Raw genomic sequence first — 18,949 nt, 5'->3', positions numbered from 1 at the left:
GAATTATTATACAAATTATCTCACAGAAGTATTATTCATCTGTGAATAAGAAGAATAAGTATTATTCTTTTCTCTCTTTTTTCTAGTCTTTACTTTTAAAAATTATCAGTATATCCTGAATATCACTCCAAATCAGTATGTAGAAAACTTCCTCTTTCTTTTTAACAACTGAATAGTACTATTATGTAGGGACTTTATTCAACCAGCTTCTTACTGATAGACATTTGATTGTTTCCACTTCTTTATACTATAAATAATGCCACAACGTGTACAGTTTAGTTCAGTTTAGTCACTCAGTCGTGTCCGACTCTTTGTGACCCTATGAATCGCAGAATGTCAGGCTTCCCTGTCCAACACCATCTCCCAGAGCCCACCCAAACTCATGTCCATTGAGTTGGTGATGCCATCCAACCATCTCATCCTCTGTCGTCCCCTTCTCCTCCTGCCCTCAATCTTTCCCAGCATCAGGGTCTTTTCAAATGAGTCAGCTCTTCATATCAGCTGGCCAAAGTATTGGAGTTTCAGCTTCAACATCAGACCCTCCAATGAACACCCAGGACTGATCTCCTTTAGGATGGACTGGTTGGATCTCCTTGCAGTCTAAGGAACTCTCAAGAGTCTCCTCCAACACCACAGTTCAAAAGCATCAATTCTTCGGCACTCTGCTTTCTTTATAGTCCAACTCTCACATCCATACATGACCACTGGAAAAACCATAGCCTTGACTAGACGGACCTTTGTTGGCAAAGTAATGTCTCTGCTTTTTAATATGCTGTCTACGTTGATCATAACTTTTCTTCCAAGGAATAAGCATCTTTTAATTTCATTGTTGCAACCATCATCCGCAGTGATTTTGGAGCCCAGAAAAATAAAGTCAGCCACTGTTTCCACTGTTTACCAATCTATTTGCCATGAAGTGATGGGACAGGATGCCATGATCTTAGTTTTCTGAATGTTGAGCTTTAAGCCAACTTTTTCACTCTCCTCTTTCACTTTCATCAAGAGGCCCTTATTCTTCTTCACTTTCTGCCATAAGGGTGGTGTGATCTCCATATCTGAGGTTATTGATATTTCTCCTGGCAATCTTGATTCCAGCTTGTGTTTCTTCCAACCCAGCGTTTCTCATGATGTACTCTGCATAGAAGTTAAATAAGCAGGGTGACAATATACAGCCTTGAAGTACTCCTTTTCCTATTTGGAACCAGTCTGTTCTTCCTTGTCCAGTTCTAACTGTTGCTTCCTGACCTGCACATAGGTTTCTCAAGAGGCAGGTCAGGTGGTCTGGTATTTCCATCTCTTTCAGAATTTTCCAGTTTGTGGTGATCCACACAGTCAAAGGCTTTGGCATAGTCAATAAAGCAGAAATAGATGTTTTCTGGAACTCTCTTGCTTTTTCCATGATCCAGTGGATGTTGGCAGTTTGCTCTCTGGTTCCTCTGCCTTTTCTAAAACCAGTTTGAACATCTGGAATTTCACTGTTCACGTATTGCTGAAGCCTGTCTTGGAGAATTTTGAGCATTACTTTATTAGCGTGTGACATGAGTGCAACTGTGCGTATAAGTAACTCTGTTCAAATATAATTTTGTATTTTCCAATCTAACTTTGGGATAAATCCGTAGAAATGGAATTGCTGATTGAAAGGAATAAAATGAATATGTAATTTTGTTATATACTGCCAGATTCCTTTCCATGGGCCTGAACAGTTTTGAATTCCCTTCAGTGATGCTTGATCCTATACAACTTTATCATCAGAACATGTGAATGAGCTTTGATTTGTTCTGTGGAGAGGTGGGAAAATCTGATAAGTTAGAGTTGGCATGCCAGTATCATTTCAATTTAATTTTTCTTATCATAAATGAAATTAAGCATCCTTTTATGTTCACATGTCATTTCATTTTCTCTTCTGTAAACTGGTCACCAGATATCTTTTTTTTTCTTTGATTTCCCTCGCCTCCTAGATTTTTAGGTCTTTGTATATTAGCCCTTTATTTAAGTTGCAAACACTTTCTCCCAGTTTGCAATTTGTCTTTTAACTTTGCATTAAAAAAAAAAAAAAAACTGTAGCCAATTTTTAAATCTTTCCTTCTAGTGCTTCTGGTTTTTGAGTCACACACAGGAAGATTTCTCCCTCCACCCCGGGGTATAACCATGCTTTATTCTATCACTTCTATGACTTCATTTTTTCATACGCAGATCTTGACATATATGGAATTTTTTCTGGTATATAAGACAAGGATCTAATTTTATTTTAACTCCTAAATTATGAAGATGGAATATTACTTCAATCCTTTATGACCTGCATGTCTATTTTTCCTCAGGAATATTCTTCCAGAACAAATTTGCAATGCTGAAGAAGATGATGATTCAAATCTACAACATCTTCATCTTGAAAACAACTACATTAAAACAAGAGAAATACCATCCTATGCATTTTCATGCATAAGATCATATTCAAGTATTGTTCTTAAACCACAAAATATCAAATAATTCCGAGTTTTTCTTTGTCATTTGTAAATCATACTCATATATTTGTTTTAGTAGCATTTTCCTCAATAAGAGATATAATGTCATATTAAAGTGTCATTATGCTAGTCAACCTGATTCACCAACGCACAGGACAACCAAACATATATCTGCAAGGTTTAGTCTTTTAACAGTTTTAGTGAAACTTTCAGTTTCACACTCTAGAAAGAAGCCATCTTGTTGCAAACTTTTCTCACAAGAATAGGATGTTGTGTGCTGCTGAAGTAGACTGAGAGAAATCTGAAACTAAATATGACCTTTACAACAGACCACAGAATTTCTATTAGCTAAGAACTCCCTAAGTCTTTTAAAAAAGTATATATGCTATGGTTCAAGCCCAAGAAGTGGATAGCTGGAAAAAATAATAGGTAGAATTTATGAACTAATGTTCTGTTTATTATTCTGTTAAAGCAAAATTTTATTAATTTTCTATAAGTAATTAAGACCCTATAATACAATTATTGATATAAATAAACTTAATCATTGGCTTAGCTTTAGTTCCTTCTATTAATTACATGAATAGAATTAAAATATAATTACTATAAAGTTAATTTCCTGATCTTGAGAACTATACTATGGTTAAATATGTGCTTATTAACATTAGGGAAAGCTGGGAGAAGGGTATATGTGAATTCTGTATGATTTTTTAATTTCTCTGTAAGTCTAAAAAGTTTAACAGTATTTTTTTTTTTTTTCTCATTGATTGATTTGCGGATATTGAAGAATCCTTGCATCCTTGGGATAAAGCCCACTTGGTCATGGTGTATGATCTTTTTAATGTGTTGTTGGATTCTGATTGCTAGAATTTTGTTAAGGATTTTTGCATCTATGTTCATCAGTGATATTGGCCTGTAGTTTTCTTTTTTTGTGGGATCTTTGTCAGGTTTTGGTATTAGGGTGATGGTGGCCTCATAGAATGAGTTTGGAAGTTTACCTTCCTCTGCAATTTTTTGGAACAACCAGCTCTCCAACAAATACTGAAGGATATTCTCTAGATAGGAAACACAAAAATGGTGTATAAACTCGAACCCAAACAATGAAGTGAATGGCAATGGGATCATACTTATCAGTAATTACCTTAAACGTAAATGGGTTGAATGCCCCAAACAAAAGACAGGGACTGGCTGAATGGATACAAAAACAAGACCCCTACATATGTTGTCTACAGGAGACCCACCTCAGAACAGGGGACACATGCAGACTGAAAGTGAAGGGCTGGAAAAAGATTTTCCATGCAAATAGGGACCAAGGGAAAGCAGGAGTCACAATACTCGTATCAGATAGATTAGACTTTAAAACAAAGGCTGTGAAAAGAGACAAAGAAGGTCACTACATAATGATCAAAGGATCAATCCAAGAAGAAGATATAACAATTATAAATATATATGCACCCAACATGGGAGCACCGCAGTATGTAAGACAAATGCTAACAAGTATGAAAGGAGAAATTGACAATAACACAATAATAGTGGGAGACTTTAATACCCCACTCACACCTATGGATAGATCAACTGGACAGAGAATTAACAAGGAAACACAAACTTTAACAGTATTTTAAGATCACCCACCTCATGCGAAGAGTTGACTCATTGGAAAAGACTCTGATGCTGGGAGGGATTGGGGGCAGGAGGAGAAGGGGACGACAGAGGATGAGATGGCTGGATGGCATCACTGACTCAATGGATGTGAGTCTCAGTGAACTCCGGGAGTTGGTGATGGACAGGGAAGCCTGGCGTGCTGCGATTCATGGGGTCGCAAAGAGTCGGACAGGACTGAGCGACTGATCTGATCTGATCTGAAGATCACCCTCAGGATTATTTTCTCAAGATCAAAAGATTTATGGAAAGCAGTGGAGTTTGCTTAAAATATAAGTTAACTACCCTTGACTAAACCTTGTAAATATAAACCTAATGCATACATTTAAAAAACTTTTGCTCCTCTGGTCATTGTTAACATCTCTTGTCTTTGTCCTAATTTGCTCAAATGTATCTTTTTACTCAATACAACATAAAGCTATTAGTATTCATTATGTAGTAGATCCTAACAAAATCATATCATGTATTAAAATTTTCATTATATAATGACATCTTATCTTTATTTCTAAAATAATATTTAAAAGACACATATAAAAACCATGTTGATTTTTCTTGTTACTCTCAGTTTTGTACCTTGGAAAAACACCAGATTAGGTGTTTTTAATTAATTAAAACACTAGATTAATTTCTAGTCTTGGCCCCATTGGGCAGATTACTCTCATTTTTCAAACTTTAGTTATTTAGTCTTTTAATAGTTCTCCCACAGTTCTCAGAGCCTTTCAGCCCCACTTCACAGGGCTGTTATGAGAACCAGAGAAGAATAAAAAGTATTTGAGAAGTGTGATATGCATAGTGAGTACACTTAATATTGCCAACCTTTCATATAAAATTGACAGTAAACAGCATATTCAGTCAAAATTAATTATTACCCAGGCAGCTTTCAAGATGTAGAAGTTTGATTTATCCCATTTAAGATAATGTTATTTCTAAGCTCTCTTTCTTAACATATAGGCTTTTGAGATCACAAAATGAACAAGAATAATAATATGATACAAAATGTTAGAATCGAGCATCAAAGGCTTAAACCAGGTGGCTAAGAAGAGAAATAAAATCTTATGGAACAAAAAGTTCAGATTTATAACCAGTTTGGGTATGTAGAAGCATTACTAATTTAAATTGGCCAAGTTGAATGAAAGAGACAAATAATAAGATACAGGTATCTGTATATCTTAACAAGAACCCTTGTGCTGTTTGAATATAAATGCATCAATGTAAATGATTTAAAGAAACTTAAAAAATAAAAAATTACTGTTAGAGGGGACTCAAACCAAATAAAGTGAGTCAAAAGAATTAGCATCCTAGACAATAGAGATGAATACTGAAGCATTCTTGCATTAATTTGTCATTATGATTTTAATCAGCTGTGTCCCAGATGCTGTTTTAGAGAGAAAGGGATCAAGAGATCAGATGAGGTCTCTGCTCTCTGGGAATGTGTGGTGTTTTAGAGGCAATAAGCAGGAAATCAAACAGACAATCAAATCAACAAGTCAAGTATGATGAAATCAGCACAACAGGGTGGTGATGTAATAAAGTATGTTGGGGTCCCAAAGCCCCTGTGCCTAGGCCTAGGGGTATTCCCAGATTGTGGGTCTCTAGAGTGTGCAAATAACAAAAGCTGCAATAAGACATTGCAACCCCCAGGAGGCTTGGAGTAACACTAGACCCAGGCATGCACTGAGACTCTACTGTGCACTGAGAATTGGGAGAAGAATCTCTAGAAAGGTGAAAAATCAGAATGATTGATGGAAGCTTTGTTCTTAAGTTAGAAGATGCTTTTGTATCTACTGATTATATAATTTAAAATATAAAATATATCTAGCACTGAAGTTGTTTGCTTTGAAACTTCATAATGCTCTGGATAGAAGCTTTAATTTCATTTTAGAAAAGTGATAAATGTCCATATAGCAAACACTGTTCATGATATATAATGTTTATATAATGTGTAACAAAGAGGTGTTCTGTTTGGCTTCAGAAGTATACTGTAATTACTAACACAGATGTACACTAAGGAAATCCTGGCCCAGTCATGGTCTGAAAATATTTAATAGTGTGTCATCTTTGCACATATGTACAGGAAATACTAACTATATTTTCAATTTTGAGATTTGGCTTTGTAGATTAAGGTATTTTGTAAAAAGCATTAAAGATATGATGTGGTTAAAGAAACTTATAGCCTAGAATTATAAGGAAGTAATTATACCAAGAATCAGGACATCTGGGTACCCATCTTGGTCTCCAGTAATTATGCAGTCATTTTACTTTTCTGAGATCACTTGATTCAATTACAAAATAGCATTCTTGGAACACATCAATGGTTTTCAAGCATGGCTCATCAGGAGTTCATGGTGCCCTGGGGAGGAAGCGTCCTTTAGAGAGGAAGTACACAGAGTCTGTGTACTCCCTTCAGACAAAACAGCTCTGCTACCATCAGAAAGGGTTAGCTGACACTGTTCCTGTCTGCCTCCCCAGCTCCCCTTATTTCTTGAAACCAATAGACAAGGTACTATATAAATCACACATCAAGTTCTAAAAGTCATAAAGAACATTCAGCCAAAGTCCCTGGTCCTTATCCTCTCCTCAGCTCCTCCTATACTTTCAGAGAACTTCACTGGAGAGCTTTGGCCTGAAGAAACATTTCTCAGTTACAAGGATTACAGCTGCCTGAACAGAGCCAACCTCTGGATATGCCGGGACAAGGAAGCTTAGTAGCTGTGTCTGTTCCTTTGGACCTCCAGTGTCATAGTGGGGATCAGCCCTGAGCACCTCTGCCACAACCAAAGACTGCTGACCTCTGACCTAAAACACCCTGAAAGGCAGTTAGCGTGAGTGCATGTTCTATAGGATGGGGACAACATGGCAATGCTGCCACATACAGAGATTGGGATCACATCTTTGTCTCTGCCAGACTGTGTGACTCCCTGTGGAGCAGGCAGGTTAGAATGCCCACAGCACCCTAAGGGTGGATGTGTGGCATTTGGGAACAACAGGGAATATGTGACTGAGCCTGGACTTAACATGCATCTGCTGAATGCAGTCCCGAAAGTGGAAAGTCTGGACACCTGAGAGTGGGTAGGCGCACCCATAAATCTGGCGGGTGCTGCTAACAAGATTGAGAAGATACAACACTGTCTCCTTGGGCTTTTATTGTCAAGTGACTCTACATACATCCCTCAGGAGTTGGCCTTGAGAGGTTAAAGTTAACTATTCCTAGGGATGACTTCTTCTATTAACATGGAAAACACCACCCACAACACGAGTTGAAATGTGCCTCTATCCCACATTGACACCACTAAGAGCAGAAAGGATGATCACCTCATTCACACAGAAGAATGTGATTATTCCAATAACTGTTCAAACTGTGTAGTCAAAACCTTTAAGTTCACTGGAAAGTGTTAATAAACTATAATACTTGTTTCAAGATATTTTTAGATTTGGTATGTGGAAATTTAGCCACAGATGATGGGTATATAGCTAAATTAGGATAAAATCCCAAATTTTTACTGGTGCCACAGTGTGCTACAGGCAAAAATGGTTTCCCTGAGTTGACAAATTTAGATCAGGAGTAACAAAGAAGTCTGTGGTATATATGGTATAGGAAATAACTAGCACTGAGTTTGGGGGAGAAAAGATCCCTAGGCTTAAACTGGGGCTTGAAATTTCAATCAGTTGAGGGGGAAGGAATAACTGACTGAAACAAAGAGGCATGAGCCAAGCATAGTTGAGGTTCACCAGGGGAGGCGAGACCATACAGGAAATAAGAGGCTTGGGGTGGCCTGGAAGGCCCATAAGAGGAGACCATACGTACTGCAATGAGAAATATAGGACACCACCAAAAACCTCTGAAAAGAGGTGCATGGAAGTAATGAAGGGAAAAGAGCCACCACTCTGATAATCTAGAAACGGAATAAGAGGGACCCACTCAGTATAGGCGACAGGAGGAACAAGCAAAAACAGGGATAGGTACAACAGAGACTTTGAAAGAAGAAAAAAACCCCCTACATTCTCATTGCTGTAGATTAAGTCTGAAGGCAAGCTTGCCATATTTGCCATCTTCTGAGGGGCTCGATCTCAGAAGGACACTATGAACCATCAAAAACTGAGAATATGCATGCATGCATGGTAAGTTGCTTCAGTTGTGTCCAACTCTTTGTGACCCTACGGACTGTAGCCGCCTGGCTCCTCTGTCCATGGGATTCTCCAGACAAGAATATTGGAATGTCTTGCCTTGCACTCCTTCAGGGGATCTTCCCGACCCAGGGATTGAACCTGTGTCTCCTGCATCATAAGCAGATTCTTTACCACTGAGCCACTGGGAAGTCCAATAGAGAATATATTAAGAATAAAATGAACTGATAGAAGGGAGGGGACATGTGCATACCTATGGCTGATTATGTTGATGTATGGCAGAAACCAATTCAAAATCGTAAAGCAATTATCCTCCAAATAAAAATAAATAAATTTTTAAAAATGAACTGATTGATTGTAAAAAGGAAGAGAAGAAAAGAAAAAACAAAAGGGAAGTAGTGATCTACCATGCAAGGGATACAAAGAAAAAAAGAAAAGGGATAGTGATCTACCAGGCAAGAGATACAAAGAAGAGAAAAGCAGATAAAAAGGAGAACTGCTCTGAGTCTCAGTGATGCTGCTGAGAAACTTAGAGAAAGAGACAGTTTGGCTGAGAATATGCTGAAGTTTGGAGGTGTCATCATGGAATTTAGGCAGGAGGATGGGAATGCACTCAGCTGGAGGGGAATCCAAAGGAAAGGTTACAATGAGGGGTGGATGAAGAGAAGGGCAGGAGCAGAACCCTAATGGGTACCGACTTTCAATTTCAAGGGGAATAAGTTTACTATATGGCTGCATCTGACTTGAGCCATATGATCTGACCTCAAGGAGCTTCCAAGGCATAAGGCAAGCTGTGCCTAGAAGCCCAGCTCTTCAGCAAGTGCCTCCTCCCTTCGGTACTTGGCATCTCTTCCGCCAACCTCCTGACAGACAGGTCTGGTTTTATGAGTTAGGTCTGCACTGATTATTTATTTGCATTGTATGATGTTGTACAGTAGATTGGTAGACGGTATACCATGTTTTCCTAAAAGACTGTAAAACTTAAAATAAGAGACAATTCATTTCTTGAATCCCTATATTCTGTGTATAGAGTAGGTACTAATATAATTGTTGATCCCTCAGTCTAAACGATCAGCTCATGATGAGTTGTCCAAAGTTGACATTAATATTATCCCTAAACAAAGAGAAATGTGCAAAATTTAAGGATTTTTAAAGGAAAAGTGATAAAGATTTATATATGGTCATATAATTAGTAAGGAATAACTTCTCTTATTAATATTTTCTGACATAGACATTAGAAGGCAGAGTATATTTTATAAAAAAATAAGTCATGCTTTGACAACTGATTGTTTTCCATAACAGCAACACAGACAATGTTTTCCAAAGCCATCATTTAAACAACATGAATTACTAGGTTCATAGATGCTGACATAAAAGAATAAAATACTCAAGTTCTGCTGTTTAAGTGAAACCTCAAAGGACTGGGTAAACCCTCTATGATATCTATTTCACCTCTTTCCCTTATTTAGAAAACAGAAAGTGTCCTCATAGGAGAAGTATTTATAAATTGGTAATGACTGAATTATTCATTTGTCCATAGTTGAATATGAATTCAACTTAAAATTCAAAAACATTAAAAGCATTTTGGGGTTGCAAAGAGTTGCACATGACTGAGCAAGTAACACACACACATATGTATGAAAATAGATGTTTCTGGCCAACTCTAACCTATACCAGATGATTCCAGGGGGCTTTAAACCCTAGAAGTCTATGAAAAATGAAGTTCATCTCTTGCAATGAAAAAACAAGAATGAGTATCTTGGGTCTGAAACTGGAATCCTTTTTAGCTGTGGACATGATCAAGTTACTTAGACTCTGATTTCCAGTTTCCTTGCCCATGAAATTGAGGAGAATATCTGCCTACCAAGGCGTCTGTGAAGGTTAAATAAGGTGATGTCCACAACAGTACTGAGCACAGGGTGGACGTCAGATGACTATCCATTCCCTCAAGGATAGGTGCTGGGAAACCAGAAGGTAGGAAAGTTCAGTGACTTATTCAAGGCTGCCAAGTCTCATAATATGGTAGATATTAATAATTTAAGGAAATGATTCCTTAGATTGTGATATATACTGGAAAAAGGAATGGGCCTACTACAGTAGAGCAGGGTCAGACACTGCTCTCTGTAGAGGGCTGGGCTCACGTGGGACACTGCAGCCGCGTCAGGAGCTCTCTTGAGCTTGGTGGCCTTTGTGCTGTGTCACTGCATGCTCACATCCATTGCACAGAATAGAATGAAACCAGCTTAGAACGTGTTATAAATGCAGTGTGAAACCAGAACTCAAAGAAGCTAAACCATTTATTGTCATAGATATGGGAGTAGATTAGAAGCAGATTTTAAAAAATCCTGATTATAGGAAAGAAAAGTAATTTTGACTTATAGGTGTGATTCACTATAATAACATAAAACCAAAAAAAAAAAAAAAAGAGAGAGAGAGAGAAACTGTATTTAAAATAGCCAAATGAGAAGACTACCTGATCAATAAACCTGTCCTGCAGATGGGTTTCTACCATAGAGATAATCCGCAAGTGGGTCTACAGGGATATAGTAAGAGTCTGCATGTAAGCCTTGGCCAGGTGCGGCATGCTCTGGGCAGATGGTTCTGGGGTGTTTAAGTATTTACTATTCTTGTGAACATCAGCTCTGATTAAACCTACTGCAACAGACCCAGAAGCATTGGTGAAAGACTTTTAGAGGAACTACAATCTATGTAAATAGTGTAGTTATGTGTTAGTGTACATTTCATCCTATAATGTCTTAAACAACACTTTGGCATATTATAACATATTACTTACATGCCTTTGCTTCAACATGCTGAACAGGAAGAGTTGAAACTATAAGTCACATTGAAATTTGGTCTGTCACACACTGTTATTGGCAAAGAGGTGAATATTTCTAATTAGATCAACAGAGCTTAGTGATTACACAACTAAAGAATAAATGGCATGATTATTTCTTCTTTGACATTATGTTTCCTTTTCTACAAGAAAACGGATTAAAAAAACTTACAGTCTAGCGTATTTTTCCCTTTGCACAAAATGTGAAGAATGTGAATCCACACAAGGGAAAGTAGACTGTATTAAAAATAACATGTGATTGCACTAAACACATATTAGTTTGGAAAAGAAAAGGAATACATCATGTTACTAGAATGTCATGGTGTGTTCCTAAGTAACAGAATCTTGTGGTCAAATAAACTTACATTAAACTAACAGCTTAATGTAAGATACAAGAAAATCTTTTTATAAATTGGAAACTGCTGAAAGTTCATTTGCTTTACGTAAGTTGAGAATTACATTCACAATTACCAAATTTATATATGAACTGTCTGAAATATTAATAGTGTGTGATACTCAGAATAAACAATGCATTGAAAACTGTAAATCTATTCTAGGTCAGTAGTTCTAAACTATTTGAAGAATGGACCTACCCTTTGAAGATATGATCGAAGCTCTGATGGCTCTTCAATGCAGAAAAATATACAAACACTTCGCATGTATCAACAGACTCACAAAACCCACCCTACATGTAGAATAAGACCTTAATCAACTTAAATTTTTCATGTAAATATTTTCTTCCAGTTAAGGATAAATCAGAGTTAAACTTAATTTAAGGCAACTTATTTACCACAACTTATTCCCTTATTTCCCACAAATATTTAGCATTTATTCCCCATTTCGCAATATTTTTAATGGTCATAGAAAAGTTGAAAGAATACAATGAACATCTATATATTTTCAGCTATATTCACCAATGAATATTTTGTCATCTTCATTCTATCTTTGTCACTCTTTCCACATTCATGTCTATACATATATATGTATTTGTGGGGTACAGGGGCTGGACCATTTGAATGTAAGTTGCAGATATAACATGTTGCCCCAGTGCTTCAATACGAATCTCCTAAGAACAAGGACATTTTCTTACATAACCATGAAACAATGATCACATTCTCTCACATTGTCAAACCCCAGAAATTTAATATTGATTCAGGATCAACATCCTGTCCATATTCAGAGTTCCCCAACTGTCCCAACAATGTCCAAATCACTGTGTGTGGTGCAGATCTAATGGCTCAAGATCCAATCAGAGTTCGCTTGCCTTAGTCTCTGGCAATCTAGAGCAGCAGCTGTCACTCTACGTTTTTCACTCCTTCACTTTATGAAGGGATTCTAAGCCAGCTGCCATGTAGAATGTCCCCTAATATACATTTGTCTCATTGTTTAGATTTAGGCAGAATACTTTTGGCAAGAATCCCACATAGTTGATATCATGTACTTCCTTTTGTATCACATCAGGAAGCACAAAATGTTGGGCTGGCCTGTAATTGGTGATGCTGAGACATTTGGTTAAGGTGGTATCTTCATCTCCTTGTAATTAAGAAATATCCTACAAAGTAAGACTTTAGGTCTGTGTGAATATCATGCCATCCAATAACTTTTCATTTAGTGGCTTTTAGCTCCTATTGAAGTTCTTTGCCGAAATCAGTGACTACATTATAAGTTTCACAGTGGTGATTTTCTAATTCTATGGTTCCTCTGTACTCATTAGTTGGCATTCCTCTACAGAAGAAGCTGTGACCCTTTTGACCCTCTTTCCTTGTTACAATAAAAAGGACTTTGCATTTGATGTGTTATAATCCACTGCCACCCTTATTCTATGAGGTTCGCAAAGAGTCAGACATGACTGAGCGACTGAACTGAATTGAACTGAACTCAAACTATGCCTTTACCCAAGCTTCTATGTACTGTTCACAAGTCCGCAGTAATCTCTGTGTGCTTTTGTGCCTGCTGGTATGATGTTTCAGGCATACCTTACAAATTCCCTGGTCCTGATCTGTTACTTGACATTTTTCTCAGGAGCCTTGCTCGTCCTAATGAAAAGTGGACCTTAGCAACACAGATTTGGAAGTTAGATGCACTCACTGTTTTCCAGTCTTCTCAGAGGAAAGTGGTAGAAAATTTATTTAAAAGAAAACCATTACTTATACTCATTCCTGAAAGCAAACTGACCTATGAAGCATTATCTGAAAATATTTGATACCCACATTTTTATAAATCCAACTCAATTCATTTAAAATGACTATTTATGGCATTAATTCATTTTTAGAGGAAAACATTAAACAGGATGATGGCAGTAGCTCAACTTGCAGGAAGTAGAAGTGAGTCCTTATAGCACTGGGTATAGAAGAATGGTAGGTGAGAGCCAGGGACCGGAAACCAATCTGAAGAAGACCATCACCGAGAGCTCACCCATTTGCTGGAATGACACAGAAATTCAGTGCAGTCTTTTCCAAATTGAACTTTTAAAATATGGTAAATCTGGCCTTTGATGTAAGTTTCCTGTTTTTTAAAAATAATACATGCTCTAAACAAACCACAGCTGTGGGCTCAAAACTGCCCATGGGTCATGACCTACTGTATAAAGTCAATTCATTATAAACCACAGAGCCTAATTCACCATGAGAGATGCTTGAACATTCAAAACAGCCCATGAAGTCATATCAAACCCAAGAATTCACTTCTTTCAGAAGTCTTTGGGAATACCTACTATATACAGAAATGGAATGGACGTAACAGAAGCAGAAGATATTAAGAAGAGGTGGCAAGAATACACAGAAGAACTATACAAAAGAGATCTTCACGACCCAGATAACCACCACGGTGTGATCATCCAGCTAGAGCCAGACATCCTGGAATGTGAAGTCAAGTGGGCCTTAGGAAGCATCACTATGAACAAAGCTAGTGGAGGTGATGGAATTCCAGTTGAGCTATTTCAAATCCTAAAAGATGATGCTGTGAAAGTGTCGCACTCAAAATGCCAGCAAATTTGGAAAAGTCAGCAGTGGCCACAGGACTGGAAAAGGTCAGTTTTCATTCCAATTCCTAAGAAAGGAAGTGCCAAAGAATGTTCAAACTACCACACAATTGCACTGATCTCACACGCTAGTAAAGTAATGCTCAAAACTCTCCAAGCCAGACTTCAACAGTATGTGAACCATGAACTTCCAGATGTTCAAGCTGGATTTGGAAAAGACAGAGGAACCAGATCAAATTGCCAACATCCGCTGGATCATTGAAAAAACAAGAGAACTCCAGAAAAACATCTATTTCTGCTTTATTGACTAAGCCAAAGCCTTTGACTGTGTAGACCACAACAAACTGTGGAAAATCCTGAAAGAGATGGGAATACCAGACCACCTGACCTGCCTCCTGAGAAATCTGTATGCAGGTCAAGAAGCAACAGTTAGAATAGGACATGAACAACAGACTGGTTCCAAATTGGGAAAGGGGTACGTCATGGCTGTATATTGTCACCCTGCTTATTTCACTTATATGCAGAGTTCATCATGAGAAATGCCAGGCTGGATGAAACATAAGCTGGAATCAAGATTGCCAGGAGAAATATCAATAACCTCAGCTACACCACCCTTATGGCAGAAAGCAAAGAAGAACTAAAGAGCCTCTTGATGAAAGTGAAAGAGGAGAATGAAAAAGCTGGCTTAAAACTCAACATTCAGAAAACTAAGATCATGGCATCCGGTCCCATCACTTCATGGCAAATAGATATGGAAACAGTGAGAGACTTTAGTTTTTTGGGCTCCCAAATGACTGTAGATGGTGACTGCAGCCATGAAATTAAAAGATGCTTGCTTCTTGGAAGGAAAGCTATGACCAATCTATACAGCATACTAAAAAGCAGAGATATTACTTTGCCAACAAAGGTCCATCTAGACAAAGCTATGGTTTTTCCAGTAGTCATGTATGGATGTGAGAGCTGGACCATAAAAAAGGTGGAGCACCGAAGAACTGATGCTTTTGAAATGTGGTGTTGGAGAAGACTCTTGAGAGTCACTTGGACTGAAAGGAGATCCAACCAGTCCAAGGAAATCAGTCCTGAATACTCATTGGAAGGATCGATCCTGAAGTTGAAACTCCAATATTTTGGCCCCCTGATGAGAAGAACTGACTCACTGGAGAAGACCCTGTTGCTGGGAAAGATTGAAGGCAGGAGGAGAAGGGGATGACAGAGGATGAGATGGTTTGATGGCATCACCGACACAATGGACATGAGCTTGAGAAAGCTCGGGAGTTGGTGATGGACAGGGCAGCCTGGCATGCTGTAGTCCATGGGGTCGAAAAGAGTTTGACACAACTGAGCGACTGAACTGAATAGAGCTATATACAAACTTGGTTATGCACAAATAAAATACATTATTTACATCTTAGTGTTTGATGGTCTAGAACATTCTTAAAGTAGGTATTTACAAGGCACATCCTCTCACATTCCTCAGGGCTTCCCTGACAATCCTCCACCCCATTTTGCCTTTTTTCACCGAGTTTAACACCATTCTTTAAATAAATGGATGACCAAAATCTTCCTTGTGATTACTACTATAAGAGACTGTTACACAATCCATTAAAATGTACTTAATGTAAAGGTCCGTCTAGTTAAGGCTATGGTTTTTCCAATAGTCATGTATGATATAAGAGTTGGACTATAAAGGAAGCTGAGCACAGAATTGATGCTTTTGACCTATGGTGTTGGAGAAGATTCTTGAGAGTCCCTTGGACTGCAAGGAGATCCAACCAGTCCATCCTAAAGGAGATCAGTCCTGGGTGTTCATTGGAAGGACTGATGTTGAAGCTGAAACTCCAATATTTTGGCCACCTGATGCAAAGAGCTGACTCATTTGAAAAGATCCTGATGTTGGGTAAGACTGAAAGCAGGAGGAGACGGGGAAAACAGAGGATGAGATGGCTGGATGGCATCACCGACTCGATGGACATGGGTTTGGGTAAACTCCGGGAGTTGGTGACGGACAGGGAGGCCTGGCGTTCTGCGGTTCATGGGGTTGCAAAGAGTCGGACATGACTGAACGACTGAACTGAACTGAACTGAACTAACGTAAACAGAGGAGGAGACACAAGAGATCAGCTGACAAACATCATAAAACTCATTAATTCTAGTGATACTCAAGCTCAGGAAGATGTCTCATGTGGCCACAATCAGCCCTACTCCTCACCCTTTGGAGTCTTAATTTTCATAAAATGATTTTTAAGGTCCTTTCCAGTACCCCAATCTGAAGAAGGGCATGCTACCCACTTCAATATTCTTGCCTGGAGAATCCCATGGACAGAGGAGTCTGGTGGGCTACAGTCCAAAGGGTCGCAAAGAGTCGGCACGACTGAAGCAACTGAATATACACATATACACACATGCAACCAATGCTTCTTTTCCTAAAATGTAAGTCAAGCGAGTAATGCTTTTCTAATTTTGAAACTTATCTTGTTTACAAGATAATAATGTGCAGATTATTCACGATTCCTAAAGACTATAAATAGTAATGCTAATTCTCCAATATTTAGACCAAGACAAATTTAGATAAGGCAAAACCCAAACAGTAAAAAACAGACATGTAGAAAAGAAATAGGTCCCCTTCAGAGGACCCTCATAGGAACCAAGAATGGAAGAAATTCTCCTCACAATACTTTAGGGAAGAGGAAGTAAACTGATGTGTCTAGAATGACAACGTGCAAAGGTGTGGAGAAAAAACTCCAGTTTATATCCAAACGGTGTGTCTGTGCATGCTGGGCTGTCTGTGTAGTTGTGAGGTAAATCTTCCCACTGGCAGCTCCAAGACTATGGCGAGGGGTTGTGGGCCCTGGGCTGTACTGCTAGTCACAGTGTCAGCAGAATAGGGTGAATAAGCCAAAAAGACCACTCACTTTTTGGCATTATACTTCAAGGCCTCTTTCTTTGCCTAAGCCTCTGACTAAAGATCACATCATGTTGGAGGAAGACAAGCTCAGGGCTCACAAGTGGGGAGAGGAGAGAGGCTACAACATATCTTTAGAAAAACAATCTCACATGACGTGCCTCCCAGTTCTCTAGATAAGGTGGCAGAGCCCAGCTTAGAAGGGTGGTGGTGGGGCAGACGCCATGACTAAGAGGAGAGGTGAGGTGAGGAAAGGGTGGAAGAGTAACACGGGAGAGGGGCCCTGTGTGCACAGAGGCAAAGGGAGAGGGTGGGAAGCACATGTTCCCTGGCAATGAGAGGCTGCCACTCGGCCCCAGTCAAGTGTCACCATGCAATGTCATTATGTCTTTAAAAGAATGTACCTAATTAAAAAGATTTTATTGCTAAAAATGCTAACCGTCATCTGAGCCATCAGTAAAGTGTAGTAACAGCAAAGACCACTGACTGTAGGTTATCATAAGAAATATAATAACAACGGAAAAGTTTGCAGTATTGCAAAAATTACCAAAATGTGACAGAGACATGAAGTGAGCAAATGATATTGGAAACTATTGGCCAATAGTTTCGCTTGACACAGGGTTGCCTCAAACCTTCAGTTCGTGAAAAAACACAAAGAAAACACTAGATCTATGAAATGCAATGAAGTGAAGCACAAGAAGGTATGCTTATAATGAGAATAAGCAAACTATTGCTAACCACAATGACCCTGATGGATCTCTAAAACATAACACTGGATGAAGAAATCCAGGCTCAAAAGAGAATGCAATGTATGACCCATATACATGGAACGTTCAGGGAACTACAGTGTTGGAAGTCAGGCAGCGGCCTCCTCTGAAGACAGAGTGATTTGGAAGAGGGGTCTGGGAGTGCTGGAATTTCTTGATTAGGTGTTTGTGAAAACTAATTGAGCTGTACCAGTATGATGTTTATTTTTCTGGAATCTAAACTTTACCTCCAGTTAAAATTAAAAAAACAAAACATTGTGAAGGACACAGATTTCTGCCCAAGGAGCTTCCCATTTATGGTCGCTGCTTTGATGGAACTCAGGTTAATAAAATCCAGTTCAACCTTTACAATGTCCCAATTCATCAAGATAACAGACAAATGTTTTGAACTAAATATAACTGAATAAATATGGACATGAGCATTATAACCAAACAGGAGGCCTGCCAAACCTCAGGTGCTGTACCGAGGACAGGCCTAAAATTCTGCAGAGGGAGGTCCAGCATATGGAACTCTTTGATGTGAGGGCCACAGAAGGATATTTTATTTAACTGATGGCTGGCTGCCCTGTACAATGGAGGCACGGTACTCTTGCTATGGCTTGCTTCAACATGTGCCATTTCTCTGAGAATTGGGAACAAACAACAGTCAGATTTTCTTTGTGGGAGGAGAGAAGAAATTCTGCTAACTAGTATAAACACACTTTGCAAACAGGCTGGCCCCCAAATCTGCACATCATGAAGATGCTGGTTTGGTGTTACCTAGTACTGGTGAGTCTTTCTCACCAGACTTAGAAAAATGTCCTCTTGAAGAACGGTCTCTTAACTGATGTAAATTGGGCACTCTTTCAGGGTAACAGAGAATGTTGCTTTCCTGCTCCCACATCCTCCCTAAACTCTATGTGGTCATAGGTGACATTCTCTTGAAAAGTAAAGTCCAAGGAAGCATCACCTGTATCCTTGAGTCTATGTTTGTATCACAGTATAAAGGCTAGAAGGATTATATAGGGCCTGGTCTGCAGTTCCACTGACATGCCTATGGCAGGAGTAAAAGCTTTTAAAGACAATCTTGAGACATATGCTTGATGTAATAGCTTCAGTCATCAGAAGAAAATTAACAGCATGGCTCCTTTCTTAGGTACATCTGGAGACTGGGTTTATATTTCAATAATGTACTCTTTTAGTACCCCTTTCTAAAATTGATAAATATTTTGTTAGTCTATA

At 38.6% G+C, this 18,949-nt stretch overlaps 2 protein-coding genes across 4 annotated transcripts in view; one reads left to right on the top strand and one right to left on the bottom strand.

The window, feature by feature from the left end:
- ECM2 (extracellular matrix protein 2) overlaps positions 1-3,207 on the top strand; it is a 40,563-nt gene extending 37,356 nt beyond the window's left edge. For all 3 annotated transcript variants that reach the window (XM_061426205.1, XM_061426204.1, XM_061426203.1), the window contains exon 10: positions 2,319-3,207. In XM_061426205.1, coding sequence (XP_061282189.1) covers positions 2,319-2,487 — 169 coding nt within the window. In that variant the 3' untranslated portion in view covers positions 2,488-3,207. The remainder of the gene's footprint in view (positions 1-2,318) is intronic.
- CENPP (centromere protein P) overlaps positions 1-18,949 on the bottom strand; it is a 232,061-nt gene that overhangs the window by 74,250 nt on the left and 138,862 nt on the right. The window lies entirely within an intron of this gene.

This window comes from Bos javanicus, chromosome 8, assembly GCF_032452875.1.
Source record: "Bos javanicus breed banteng chromosome 8, ARS-OSU_banteng_1.0, whole genome shotgun sequence".
Taxonomy (NCBI): domain Eukaryota; kingdom Metazoa; phylum Chordata; class Mammalia; order Artiodactyla; family Bovidae; genus Bos; species Bos javanicus.
Note: the sequence above shows the minus strand (reverse complement) of the source record. Positions and strands in the feature narration are given on the sequence as shown.